This window comes from Numenius arquata, chromosome 7, assembly GCF_964106895.1.
Source record: "Numenius arquata chromosome 7, bNumArq3.hap1.1, whole genome shotgun sequence".
Classification (NCBI taxonomy): domain Eukaryota; kingdom Metazoa; phylum Chordata; class Aves; order Charadriiformes; family Scolopacidae; genus Numenius; species Numenius arquata.
Window position 1 is genome coordinate 905771 of NC_133582.1, and position 14364 is coordinate 920134.

At 43.4% G+C, this 14364-nt stretch overlaps 1 protein-coding gene across 1 annotated transcript in view; it reads left to right on the forward strand.

Annotated features, from left to right (window-relative positions):
* CD109 (CD109 molecule) overlaps nucleotides 1-14364 on the forward strand; it is a 66140-nt gene that overhangs the window by 25656 nt on the left and 26120 nt on the right. Inside the window, exons 8-19 of the mRNA XM_074150576.1 lie at nucleotides 2774-2870; nucleotides 3434-3569; nucleotides 4416-4525; nucleotides 6211-6450; nucleotides 6799-6900; nucleotides 6995-7057; nucleotides 8435-8611; nucleotides 9487-9639; nucleotides 10388-10462; nucleotides 10919-10979; nucleotides 11525-11660; nucleotides 12417-12534. Coding sequence (XP_074006677.1) covers nucleotides 2774-2870; nucleotides 3434-3569; nucleotides 4416-4525; nucleotides 6211-6450; nucleotides 6799-6900; nucleotides 6995-7057; nucleotides 8435-8611; nucleotides 9487-9639; nucleotides 10388-10462; nucleotides 10919-10979; nucleotides 11525-11660; nucleotides 12417-12534 — 1468 coding nt within the window. The remainder of the gene's footprint in view (nucleotides 1-2773; nucleotides 2871-3433; nucleotides 3570-4415; nucleotides 4526-6210; nucleotides 6451-6798; nucleotides 6901-6994; nucleotides 7058-8434; nucleotides 8612-9486; nucleotides 9640-10387; nucleotides 10463-10918; nucleotides 10980-11524; nucleotides 11661-12416; nucleotides 12535-14364) is intronic.

The window sequence follows — 14364 nt, forward strand, 5'->3', positions numbered from 1 at the left end:
ATCATCGGTACCGTTGCCACCCTCGCTCTTAAGAAAATTGCTATAGGTCCCTAAGTGTCAAAGTGAAAGCTTACATTTAGAATGCTACAAAGTGCTTTCTTGACAAAATTAGTTGTCTCGCATCCATTTCTGGTTACAGGATTTTGTTGTAACAGTATTAGATAGATCTTCAGATTTCTAGTTAAGTTTTTGGGCTGGTAAAGGTGTTCCTAGACTATAGCCAAGGCATTTTCAGCTGCCTTATTCAGAAAATTTCTTGAGTCTTTTGCTTATGATGTATATTTTGAGGCATTTTTTGGTTCCTATGGCTCTCTTGTGGTGCTTTCCAACTTACCATGTCAAGGTCTGTAGTAGAGTAACTATATTTTATTGTAGTTGGTTTAATATAGTTATATTTCCACTTGGAAAATTATGCAAAATTCTATCCACATCCTTCTTGTTTCAATTTATCCACATTGTGGATTTGAAATATAGGCTGCTTCTGCCTATCAAAATACCTATACCTGAAAATGGGTGAAGAATTAAAAACTCTTAAGAAATTCAAAAGAGACTTCACTGTAGACTATTGTATAAATAATTTTTTATTTTTCAGCTGAATATATCTAGATAAATATCTAGACAAAAAATTCAGTATGCATTAATCTCAAACAGAAATTAATTTGATTTTGGGAAGATGAGAGACAGAGCTACCTGATAGATCCATTCAAGACAACCTGAAATAAAAGGTCTTTCATGGGTTATTTAATTCCATAAAATACACACCTTCTAAACAAGGACTCCATTTATAAGGGATATGCAGAAAGGATTGACTAACAAGCTATTTAAATGTTTGGACTTCTAGGAAAAAGCTTGCATATTATATGAGGTGTAAAGCTGATACTATAAACCATCTGGGTTTCTCCTGAGGGGCTATTTTTTTTTTAAAAAAAAGGTTTCCTCAATTTTTTTCCTCATTCTGCTTTCCTTTTGGAGTCCATTATATGCCAATATGTTTTTTTTTTTTTTTTTTAAGTTGTTTTGGTCTTCCCCAGGGTACTTGGCTCCTTCATTGGAGTCGATACTCAGAGGCATTTGAAAGCGTACGTGGCTGCTGCAATGAATCCAGCTTGGATCCAGTGACCTGTCTGAGAGTCAACCCCGGCAGAACCAAAATTGTTCTGATACGTCATAATTAGTTATTGGGAATGACTTAATTCCTGGTGACTGCATTTATAGGCATAATGCCTCTCTATACAAAGAGTTTATATGTCCCTTCCGCTTGTAAATGTCATAAACCCCTTTTGCTTTCTCATCTCTGGAGTGTTATTAGGTTAAGTGCAGGGGTGGCACTCAATGGCAGTAGCATCTCAAGGTTAATGGCAGCTTATTACTGTAATTAGGTCTGATGGAAAGACTGAGTGCAGGTGCAAGACAGTCTTGTCAGAGTTCTTCCTCTAACTACGATATTTGATTATTTTTTCCCTCTGCTTTTCACCTTTGGTATTTCTTAAGTGGCTGCCAGTCAAATCCATACTGATCTAAAGTACTCAAAGTTACCGCATCTGAATGTGTACTGCTGATGGACTAGGATGAGTTTGGGTTTTTTTCCCTCCCCTTTCTCTGTCTGAATCTGATAATGTCATGGTGTCTCATGTATAACTTGGAAACGTGTACAAAATCTTTATTTTATTACGCTCACTGACAGCAGTTCTGAGAAGTGAATATGGTACAGTTTTGGGGTTTGCCTCAGCTGCAAATTATGTTTGCCATGTAGTCATGACATGACTGCATTGGACTGTGATTACTAAATACTTTGAGTACAAATATCTTGAGATCCCTTATTTTGTGTTAGCAGCATTTGGGAAGCAAAACACTTGGGCTTCCCACATCCCATTTTAACCCTGGTGCATAGTAGTTATAATGGTCCGTGGGTGCTCTCTTCCACACCTTGCTTCCAGCTTGGCTTAATATAGTTAATTGTCCTACATTGTATAGCCCATAATAGTAGTAGTAGGTTTATAGAGCTTGTGTGGAGGAACGAGCAGCACTGTATGTCTTCTCTAGTTAGTGTCAATAAACTGCTCTCAGTATTGAGAAGTCCCCGTGTCGTGGTTTGGCCCCAGCCAGCAGGAGAACCACGCAGCCACTCGCTCGGTCTCCCCGGCTGGGGTCAGGGACAGACCCAGAGGAGTAAAAGTGAGAAAACTCCTGGGTTGGGATAAAGGCAGTTGCATAAGTAAAGCAAAAGCCACGCACACAGGCACAGCAAAGCAAGGAATTAGTTCAGCACCCCCAGGAGAGCAGGGCTCCATCAAGCGTCATGGTGACTTGGGAAGACAAACGCCATCACTCCAAACATCTCCCCTTCCTCCTTCTCCTCCCACCTTTATAAACTGAGCATAATGTCATACGGTATGGAACATCCCTTTGGGCAGTTGGGGTCAGCTGTCCCAGCCGTGTCCCCTCCCAGCTCCTTGTGCCCCCCAGCCTATTGCTGGTGGGACGGGGTGAGGAGCAGAAAAGCCCTTGACTGCCCAGCACCAACCAAACCCACCGGTGTGTTATCATCACTGTTTCCCATCCCAGACCCAAACCACAGCACTGCACCGGCTGCTAGCAAGGAAGTGAACTCCATCCCAGATAAACCATGACACCATGTTTCAAAGTATAGATATGTTCTAGCCATGTCTGAGGCCAAGGAAAATGTCTTAGTAGAATCTGTTGCCCTGAGAGCTCTTCAGGAGCCCAGGCCCTGGAGGTGGTGCAGTGTTGGACTTTGACTGATGTGTTTCAGGTACATGTATGGAAAGCCAGTGAAGGGAACTGTAACGGTCACTTGCCTTTCTGTCTCCTACTGGACAAACAAGAGAAACATAACAACGACAATGGAGGTGAGACTTCTCTTAGCCGTTGGTAGCGTTGTAGACTTTAACAGTGTCTCCTTTTGTAGGTTCAATGTGCCTGGGACCATGCCCAAGTGCGGAGTTCAGCTGGTGTGATCTATGGAGTGTCTTGTGTGGATAGTGTTAAACCGTCTTTTATTTCCACAACAGCGTGGCTACATTCAGACTGAGCATTGGGAATGAACTCAGGGATGGGCAGGGAATAACACCCTCCTCAGGCAGGGACCTCTTCCTTGTATTTGTCTGGAATGCCTGGGCACCGCGGCTCTGGCCAGGCAGGAGTGGATAATTATCGATATTAGGAAAAAAAAAAAAAGTAACTTTCCCCATAAGGCGCTGTTGGATTTAAAAAGTAATGAACTTCTACTGGATTTAATAAAAATGCTTACTAAAAGCAAAACAATAAAGGTCACTGCTGATAATTTCTCCTGCTGACGCTCCAGAACTTGTATGTGGGGAGAGCTACAGGACTTCACCAGAAACCAGCTGTTGGGGATGAGAAGGTGTCCTTGGCTTTGCTGGTTCCACATTTAATTTTTTCTCCATTGCAGATAAACGGGTCGGTGAATGTAACCTGTAACAAGCTGATGTTGCAAAACCTGAACGCTGATCAGTCGTGGCACCACGGTGATGGTGATTACACGGAGCCAATTGAAATCATTGCGGTGGTCACCGAGTCCCTGACAGGTACACGGCTGCACAGGGTCTGGAGCAGGAGGTGCTGGAAGGGCTCAGCAGCTCAAGGAGTGCTAGGAGAGCGGTGTGTGCCGATGGCAGCACCAGACGTCTACATGCAAATATATCATCTGAAAAAAAGTATCCTCTGAATTGCTGCTTGCCTAGATATTAAGTAGTTTAACTCGCTGTTAACTCAGTTGAGTAGAGTTCTACACTAAATGGTTTGTTCAGTAACCAAGAGAAAGGTTCAGGCAGGGGCTCAGAGTCAATGACTGAGCACTATTGATGGGAAGAACAGGCATAAAGAATTTCTGGCACTGGCCCGAGTCTTACAAACTTAAATTTAATCATAAACTTACCTGTTTGTTTGTAAACCTCATCAGTAGAAGGAGTTCCCTGGCCCCATGTTGTACTGTCTTTACCCTCTTCTAGACCTCTTCTAGATTTGCAAACTGAGCCTTTTTGTGAATTCATGTTCTACTGCACCTTGTTTATTAGAAAAAAAATTGTTTGTACAAAATTTCTGCCTGTCCCAGGAGCTGGGTTTCATCACAGACTCTCTGTAGGGAGCCTGGCAAGGTGAAGTTGGCTGATTTGGGATTCTTAAGTTCCTTTCTTGTGTCATTCTGACGCAGTCTGCGTGCAGGGGACTTCTTTGGCGTTGGGGAAGACAGTAGCAGTTGCATAGACCACCTCGGTACTGATCCTTAGCTGGGAGGATGAAGAGAGAAAGGAGTGGAAATGGAGAAAAATGTGATAGAATTATTTAAAAATCATGGTCAGTAAATAGTATTGCTGCTAAAGGAGTGTGGATGTTAAAAGCATGTTGTCTAAACACATACAATTATTCAACAGGAATCTCCCAAAATTCAAGTACCATCATATTTCCAAAGCAAAGCGACTATTTTATTGAATTTCTGGACTACTCTAGAGTTATAAAACCTTCTCTGAACTTCATAGCTACTGTAAGTTCTTTTGTTTTATTATGATCTGGGCATAAACAAATGTGACTACTTCTCCTGTATTTTTGCTTAGATGCCAAAGTTTGCCTCAGATTTTTAAGTATAATTTACAGATTTGTTTTCAAATTACCTCTTTTTTATGGTAACTATCGGCAAATGCTACCCTGAGAAGTGTTTGCTGTAGAGAAGGATAAAGCGCCGGGGAATGCTGTGGTGCTGGCAGGGTGTCCTTGGGTACAGGTTGTCAGCATTCGCGTGGAAGAGAAACCTTTTCAGTTTCCAACTGATTGTTTCCCAGGAGGAGACTGCGCTTTAAAGCACTAGAGGAGTTTCTGAGGCCCAGCCCTACTACTGATATTTGTGTATGGAAGTGTGTGTATATATATGTATACACACACACAAACACATACTTTATATAATGAATATATACATACATAACTAAGCAGCTGTTACAAAATTCAATAAACTCATCAAACCACACTGCTCTCAAGTGGAAGTGCCTCTTCTGCCTTCTGTCCTGTCTCTCTCCTGCCCGCTGCAGTCCCCTCGCAGGAATATTCCACGTTCTTTGCGCTGCCCATCGTCTGCGTTCAGCATTTCTGCATCTGGCAGAGGCTGCGTGTTCATCACTGCATCTTGCTTGAAAAGGGGAATCGACGTTACAACTCTCGAGCCTTTGCTTTGAAGAAATCAGACCTAAATACCAATAAAACGGGCTGAATATGCCCTTCCAGAGCAGATTGGCCCAAGCCATAGCTGTGTTCTAGCCTCATCATTTGGGTCTTTGGGTTTTCTCCTTTCTATTTTCCTTGCCAGCGTCCCGGTCTGATTCCAGCTCTGACCTGCTGCTTCTGCCTCTCCCAGAGATGAGGTGGGTGAGAGGCAGCTGAAGCCTTTAGCGACGCTGGGAGGAGGTACCAGTTCTGCACCAGAGCCGGGGGGGAAGAGCCATTGTCTGCGTAGGCAGTGCAGAGGGGGGCAGGAAAGGAGTGGCAGAGCAGGAGAGGTAACGGAGTGACAGACCTCTGGACTGAAAAAGAGAAGGGAAACATTAGTTCAGTGCTTAATGCAGAAGGAGAATTGTTTTACTATGGATGAGAAGCTCCTTGAACATGGGAATAAAGGCTGGTGTAAGTTGTAGTGCTGGTTGATGGATGCTGGGGAGAAGAAGTTACAGACTGTCCATTCTGCGCCTGTTTTAAGTCTTTTCTTCAGCTCTTTTGATGAACCTGGTACCAGCTCTGCTCATCTGGCACATTTTCCTGCACGTGGTGGAATGTTATGTTGTCCTTTGTGGTGGTGGTGAGATACAAGTGATAAAATTAAATATCCAGGCTTTAGGTAGCATATGCATAATTTCCCTGGGAGACGAGTGTTTTCAGCAAGAAGAGTGATTGGGAGAGCTGAAAGACAGGTCACCTTGTGGCTTCCATCTGCTTTGCTTTTGCTCTTTTTTTACTCCCTGGCGTTATGAATAATTCTGTTCTTGGCTGACTTGACTTGCCTGCCTGCAGTGTGCTCAAGGGATTAAATGTAAGTTATTGATATTTGATAAAGTTATCCTCAGAAATCTGAGGATTCCCTTGGTTTTTTGATATGATGTGAGTGCAAATATATTGTTACCTGTTACGTGTTGTGAATTTTAGTTTTGGGCTGTTGATAGGTGTTTTCTTCCTTTTTGCTTTTAGCTGAAGGTGACACGCTCCGACAGCAACCAGCTGACGGCAGAGGAGAGGCAGAACCTCGTCACAATCACCGCACAACAGTCAGACCTGCTTTTTCACCACTCCTCGCTTTCTCACCTGGAGAACGAGGCAACAGAGGAGAGAAATCTGACGGTCCATGTGCTCAATTACACGGTCCCGGAAAATGGAATTATTGATATTGAGTTTCCAATCCTGTCTAATACAAAAACTCTGAGAGTTCAGGTATTGCTCTGTAATATGTTACTGTGGAACAGCAACACAGCAGGCTGAGCAGCCTGTGATTAATGCTGCTCCTGCCATCTGCAAGCTGATGGGTCGCCTACTGTTATTTTCCTTACTTCATATTCATGTTAGAGCTGGAAAGAAAGTGATGGATCCCGTCTATGTGATCTAAATAATCACACCGAGGGAGGGAGGGGAAAAAACAAACAGATACCCAAAGCAAGCAGTAAGGTGGCCCGTAAGGCTACTGTGTTTAGGTTACCGTGCTCTTGTAAAGAGTAACGTGTATGTGAACATCACACAGATCTTGCTGTTGTGTTAAGGGCTGTGTTTGATGTTGTCCCGCAGGCGGAGTTCCTCAGCAGCAGGACCGACATTGGTGTTTATGACGTGTTCAGCTCCCCCAGCCAGACCTATCTCCAGCTTAAAACGAAGAGCCAGGATATAAAGGTATAGCCTGAGACAAAGCTTGCCAAGATAAGAACATTTCAAATTACTCATCACCTTTCCATGCTCATCCCTATCAACCATACTTGTTTTCTAGGCTGGGAAGCCCTTTGAGCTGAGCATTGCAAGCAACAAGCCAGTGAGAGAGTTCCACTATCTGGTAAGTTACTGGTTTCACATACGGGGACGGTCCAAGATGACTTTTACCAACCTGAGAAACACTCAGTGGGTGGAACGTGATTGAACAATAGAGAGATTCAGCATTTTATATTGTGCTTAATGAAAGAGATGGCCCAAACACTTTCTTTCCACTGGGGTGGTCCTTTTTCAGAGAGAGCTCCTCTTGGCTACCTGGCAGAAATGCTTCTGGCAACGTAAGGGGGTGCTCCCTGGGAGAAGAGCATCTCTGGTTTGGGTGTTGGGTTGTCTCTGCTTGCAGATGTGGGAGACGAGGTGCAGCTGTGAGAGAGACACTGTCTCTGATGGTGCAGAGCACCCACTGTAGGAGAAGGGGCAGGGATGTCCCAGGAGCGGGGACTGGGACCAGGCTGGGACTTGCCAGCAGGTCCCGCAGATGCAGGTGGGAGCAGGAGCCTGGGTGCAGGCTCAGGACTGTCAGGGCCGAGCTGCAGCCCAGAGCGAGGAGAAGGGGAGAAGACCTCGCTGAGAAAACGGTGCAGTGGGCAGGGCAGCGTTGTTAACGAGGGAACCTCCTCGGTAGCATTTGGAATACGTGGCTTGGTACACACCGTCATCTGTCTCCCACCCTCTCCTGAACACATGTGTGTCTTGTGCACAGAGTACACCGTAATGATGATGACAACTGCAGTTCTTTTCCTTTTAGAGTCTTTCATAGTAAACAATATAAAATGTGGGCATTCGTGTATTTTCTAAAACAGAAGCGCCCTCTAGAAGAGGTTTAGGAAATCATGTAGATGCAGGGAGGCAGGGAACTGCCCTTCATGGCTCTGTCCTCATGAGTCAGTGGGATGGTCCAGTGGGAGCAGGTTTAGAGAGGAGAAGCTGGTGCTGTGGCCTGAGCCCCGGGTGTTTGGAGGCACCTTCAGCTCCGATCTGATGTAGCAGAATGAATATCTCTTTGGTGGGCCCCAGCTCACACACTCCGTGGTGCAAACTAAAGCCTGGTAAGTAGGTGTGTTTGGAAGATTTGCTTTTAAAATCATATTCCTGATCCAAACTCAACTGCTATTACAGATGACCCACACGGCCCAGACGTGTGACTGTTGCATTTTTATCTTCTCGTAGCAGTTGTTGTGCTGTGCACTCCTCCTTGTAGTTCTTTACTTGACCGTAGTGATACAGGAATTAAAGCATGAAAAAACTCTATTTCTAATATTTAAATATATTACATTTCCCCCATGTTCCATACCCAGTCTCAGAAGTGGTCAACCACTTAATGAAGAAAAAAAATCACAGCTATAAGTCTCTTATTTTAATGACTATTTGTAGAAGGAATTGCAGAGCTTGTGGTATATTGAGATACCAACAGACTGAGTGTCTAATTCTTCCCTTTCAGGTGTTATCTAAGGAACAGATTATGGCTTTTGGCACAAAGGCTGCAAAAACATTCACTTTGACAGCAGAAAACTCCTGGGCTCCTTTGGCATGTATACTGGTGTTCTACGTTGATGAGCTTGGCGTGGTTGTGAACGATGCTCTCACCGTCCCTGTTCAGCCTGTTTTGGATGACAAGGTGACAATATTGAACTCGAGTCTGAGACCATGGTTTTGCCTATGTGTTTTGTGGCAAGCAGTGTTTTAGATCATGGGATTGGAAATGTAAAACCTCCCTCGTTGAGGATCTAATCTGAGGTTTGTGTAAGTCTATGGAAAGACTTTTGCTAATACCGGTACAGCTGGGGTCCAGCGATAAATGTAGGGCTACTTTATATCTGAAAGACATCTCTGCTAGCCCTGTGTCTTTCCCATAAATAGACACACAGCATCTCCTCGGGTTTTAATAGTTTGGTCAATGACTGAGGCAAAGATTGCTTTGGCCAACATAGTGGAAAGGTACTCAGAAGTGCTCTAAGTGTGGAACTGTAAACCTTTACAAAGACCTTTCTTTAGCCCCGCAGTGGTCACATCGCATGGAGCGTGAGCCCTGGGAGGATCCCTTCTCTGTGTCGATCTCGCTGTTGGAGCATTTAGGTGTAATCTTTGGGGGCTGAAGTTGTCCAGAATAATCTTTCCCTAAATAAGTTATATGATGCATTGTGCACTGATAGACAGCGAATGCGTTTCTTTTACTGCCCTCAGCTGCAGAAACTGGTGTATCCCTGTGGCTCAAGAGGTTGCCAGTTGTATACTAAGGTCTGGTGGGAATGGCCCCAGGTCCTGATGCTGACTCCTCACCAGCCCAAGGAGCTGAGCAGCTGGGAGGGTGAGAGAGCCAAAGGAATGCCCTGGTACTTTCCCAATGGTCCTAGGAAAAGCAAACCCAGGGTCTTAATTATAGCCAATTAAGCTAAGAAAATGCTTCCTCAGAGTTGTTAGTGGCTGTAAATATCGCTCTATAATTTAAATGCTGTATCATTTAAATGAGTGCTGTTTTTTACTTTTTTCTAGATTAAAATCTCTTGGAGCAAAGATAAGGCGAAGCCATCTGAGAGAGTCTCCCTTAAAATCAGTACGACAGAGCCAGGATCAGTCATTGGACTCGCGGTTGTTGATAAAAGTACAAAGCTCCTAGGAGAAAGTACTGACATAACAGAAGATTCTGTGAGTACGTGGGAAAAAGGGGTTTGGTTATTGTGCCTATGAAAGATGCATGCTGATGGAAATTACGGTTTATATGCTGAATGAGTAACGGGTTTTGGGGTAGGATATTTAGTCCTTAATTATGCAAGTATTTTTTTACTTCTGCAAGTAGTTTAGCAACATGAGCGGAAAGGACTGTAAAGCTTACAAGGTAATAGGCCCAGCATTTCTAATTCCAACTAATACTTTATTTCCCTTGATAAATTGCTCAGTTAACACTTGGCAGTTTCTTTTTTTCAGGAAAGATAAAAAAGTCAGAAAAACTCCCTAATGATTTGTGCTTTGTGCTCTTTAAAGTTAGTGATATAAAAGAAAGAGAGAGTTTTATTTTTTGGAGAGCAGAATAAATTATTAGTCTTTTTGAATTCCCTTTGCTTGCAGAAACTCTAGTGCACCAACAATTTGAAAGAGCTGACAAGATCCGTTATTCCTCAAGTGCTCAAATGACATAGCCCAAGTGCCATAGAATATTAGTGGGCTGTAGGTTCTTGTTTTAGGCTTATATGGTCTTTGTCACTCTTCCATTAATCATGAAAACATTCAGCCTGGTCCCCTTCACCCTGTCGAGGATTCTTTTCCCTTTGATGAGAGAGCTAAGGGAGCTGCTGCCTGAGGTGCAGCCCTATGAATCAGCGTCTACAGCAGTGAAAGTTGTGAAAAATGAGAGTTTGCATTCACTCTTTGGATGATTTTCTTTTTCTTGTCTTAGGTCTTCCATGAGCTCAATTTATACAGCACGGTGCAGTATTTCCCCCTGGTCAGAGGGTCTTTTGGGGTCTTTCAGGTATTCTTTTTTTTTTTAAATACTAAGCTGTTGGTTTTTTACTGCTTAGTGGTTTGCACACCACTTGCTAGAAGAAAATGCCCTTTTAAAAGTTCGGGACCATAAACAATGTACTCACATGTACTCACATAATGTTTTCACAGCTTATATAGGTTCTGAATTGTGAAATCTATCAATATGTAAATACTCAGCAAAGAGATAGGTTTATACTTCCGTAATTACAGATTGCTTTATGCTTGATACTGTCTTCCCTTTGAAAAGTTTTCAGTCATTAAGGCAATTTTCAGATTCGGATGATCTCAGTTTTGTTGGTTCCTGTATATTACTTGCATAAGTTCTGTAATTGCTTTATTATGGTGACTTTATTTTCTTAAAAAGAAGGAAAAGAAAAATAGATAGGTATTGTTGATGTCCTGAATGGCCTGTATTGAAATATGCTGTATAAATTTTATCCAGAAATGCAGCCTTTGGGTATCCACTGATGCAATTCTTGAGGAGGATAAGGAACATTTTCTTTGTAAGTAATAAAAATAAACGTAGCCAAATACCATTTACTGAGTGGGGAAGGAGGTCCATGGGTTAGGGCCCCCGGTTCTCACTGTACTGCATCCAGCCTCGCAAGCCGTTACCATTTCCAAGGTTCAAGACAGGCAAAATGCATATGACAAGTATTTTAATGAATTTTAATATGACTAGTATTTTAAAAACTTCCTTTTTCCTGCCATCCTGAGCGTCACTACCTGGGCCTGGGGGTGAAGGGAGTTTTTATGTGCAGTGTCAGTTGATAGATGTGGCAGTGGTTTGTTGTGTGTAGCCACATTACACCAGTTCCATACGCACTCCAGAGGGGCCATGGAGAAATTTAAGTTTTTGTGAAACTGTTTTTATTCTTAAGAAAAATAAGCAAGTAAAAAAAAGAAAGTTCCTAGTGTCCCAGAGTAGTGTTACTATGTGTAAAAAAGCTATAGATTATACTCCAAACACTGTATTAATTCGATTTTTCTTGTATTTTTCTTAAACCTAGATATTTGTATGTAGGGCAATATTTTTTTTATTTCGTAGATGGTGGAATGATACCCATCGAGGATGGTTTTGGTGATGATATGCCGCTATCTAAAAACGGACCTCCTGATTTCAGCAGCCTCTACGTGAGGACACATTTTCCAGAGACTTGGCTTTGGATTGACACTAAAACTAGGTATGAGATCAGAAGCAGATGGAAAGTAATTTAATACTTGCGGTTGGTATGTTGTAGGTTTTAGTAGCATTCTGAACCTGTGCTGAACGCTGCTTAAAAACGGCGTATTATTTATATTCTGCTACCACCTAGAGGCCAGGAGTGAGATTGGAGACCCACCAAAGGAGGGTTGTACAATGGCCCAAACAGGCCAACGCCTGACTGAAGGCCTTGTAGTTTCAACAGAAACCAGATAAAAATCCTGGAGACAAAGGAAGCTCTTCCTTTTACAGACGGGGAGATAACAGAGAGGGAGACCCAGTCTCTTTCTCTACAGTACATGAGAGGATGGTGGTTGGCCCAGAAAGGGAAATCTCTTCCTGTCTGCGCCTAATTGAAGGAGCAGCTCAAAGTGTCAAATGACTGTGAGATCTGACCGGTGTCACGGAGCACAAACCTCATGCTCTTTCACAGCCGAGAGGGTCAGGAAGCAGCCGTCACCTGGGATTGTTTTAAAGGATCTGTAAAAGTTGATGACATGTAATGGCATTCAGTGTAGTTACCTTCAATTCATGTAATTTAAAATAATTTAAGGTTTTTTTTAACCATCTTGATCCCATCACAAATATTTCTAAATGATTAGGAAAAGAAAAAGAGATAATCAGCAGCTTTTCCTGCCAAGAGTTTCTGCTTAATTTTTGATGCCTTTTAAACATTCATGTCCACTTAGGGATGTCTGTAAATGGATGCTTTTGAAAGACTTCTTTTGCCCTTCAGATCCAACACAGAGACCACGATGGAGGTCCTTGTACCCGATACCATCACCTCCTGGGTCGCCAGTGCTTTTGTGATGTCTGCGAACAGCGGGCTTGGAGTGACGACCGCTCCAGTGGAGGTACCGCAGCACTAGACAGTCCTCCCTTAAATGCTGGTAACACTGTGGATTATACTGGAAGCTGTATTTTAGTTCTAACAGCAGCCATCTCCTTGTACTAATAAAATGATTGAGAGGCCGTGCAGAGAAAACATCATCACTGATGATTTATGTGATGCTGTATCTGCCTCCCCTTCCTGCCCGTATCAGTGTCTCAGACATTACACAGACATTTGGGTGCCTGTTTCTGTTGGAGCAGTTGTTTTGGTAAGAGCACTTTCAGGATGTGCTCACTTCAGAATCTTCATATGTAGGAAGAAGGAATGAATAACAGCCTGAGGAAAGGGTATTTCCATGTTTCCTTGGCTCTGCCAAGAGGACCTTCCCTGGATGGACTACGCATGCAGGGGGGTTTGCACAGAGGAGGTGGGAAGAGGTGTCTGGGATGGGAGAGGGACTCATGCCACTGCCCTGCTCCTCTAACAGCCCCAGGAGGGACGATGGGAGAATTGCTAAAAGGCTGAATTCTGCCCTTGCTTTCTTCTCCCTGTCAGAACCAGTCTTGGACTAAACCTAGGTGCTGCTTGTTGGGTAACTTGGCTTGAGGAGCACAGTGGCCACGGAGAGCCAGTGGTGTGGTGAGATTCTTCTTGCTGCCATGTTCCTGTCTCCTGAGGCTCTTTTTGTGCTTCCAAATGTTCGAGGAGTTTAGCAATTCAAGCTAAATTCAGTGTTCCTAAGGTGAAATCTCTAACCTGAGACTCCCAACGTGTGAGCGCAGTTGTCCTCGGCTCACTCTGCGCTCGTGGAAACAGCCACTCAGAGTGGCTTGTTTAGAAGAGGAATTTCTTTTTGAAGTCTCATTTAGCTAATATTTTATATACCGTGAAGGTAGTTGCCTCCTTCCATTAATTATGTAAAGACCCTAGAGAAACTACATTCCTAATGGAGACAACTCCACTGAAGCCCCCAAGATCAGAGAGGTTGAAACTGTGCCATGCTGGGTCATGGATTTCCAGCCTGATGCCAGGACTAGTGCGAGTGTAGCTTGGAGACAACCCGTTACCCAGGGAAGTTCCCGTGCCCTCCAGTTCCTGGGGAGGGGTAACTGTTGGAATCCAAACCAAGATCCAGGTCCAGATTCCGTAGTTGGCTCCTACAGCAGGCACAGAACATGTGCTTTGGACACCCTCATCATAACTCCACCACAGAACTTGGAGCCCCATCTGGATTCTGTGGCTGAGGCTCCTTTGAGACTGGAATCACGATTCGTGTTTCTTTCACTCGACTTGGCAGAGATGGGGCAGAAAGAGGAATAGTTTTCTGATCTAAACTGTATGAAAATGCACACTTGGCCTGTCATCCTCAGATCTGAGAAGGCTGCAAGTAGAACAGATGTGGAGATTATTATTTAACTGTAATCACCACACGTACTGCTCAGTCCTTCCCCCTTGTTTGGGATGTTTAGGTTGTGCTCAGGGTTCCCTATGGCTGAAAGATGTTAAACGGTACCATACAGAGGGGAAAAGAAAAGAAATGCATGAAAACTGTGACAGGGATATAAATAAGTAACATCTGTGTCCTTAATGTCATTTGCTACTTTGCATCTTGGTTTTATTTCATTTCTACCACACGGTGTTGATAACTTTACCCTATCATATTTTACTGTAATATACTGGGATATTTGTACGATATTCCTACATGTAAAACTTCAGTATTGCAAGAGTTTCAGAGAAAAGCAGAAAAAAAAAAAAAAAAATTCCCTCCCCCAAACCAAAACCCAAAGAAAATAGGTAACAGAGAAAACCTCAACTAAGAACTAACCAAAATTTCTCCAGCAGAACTTCCCTA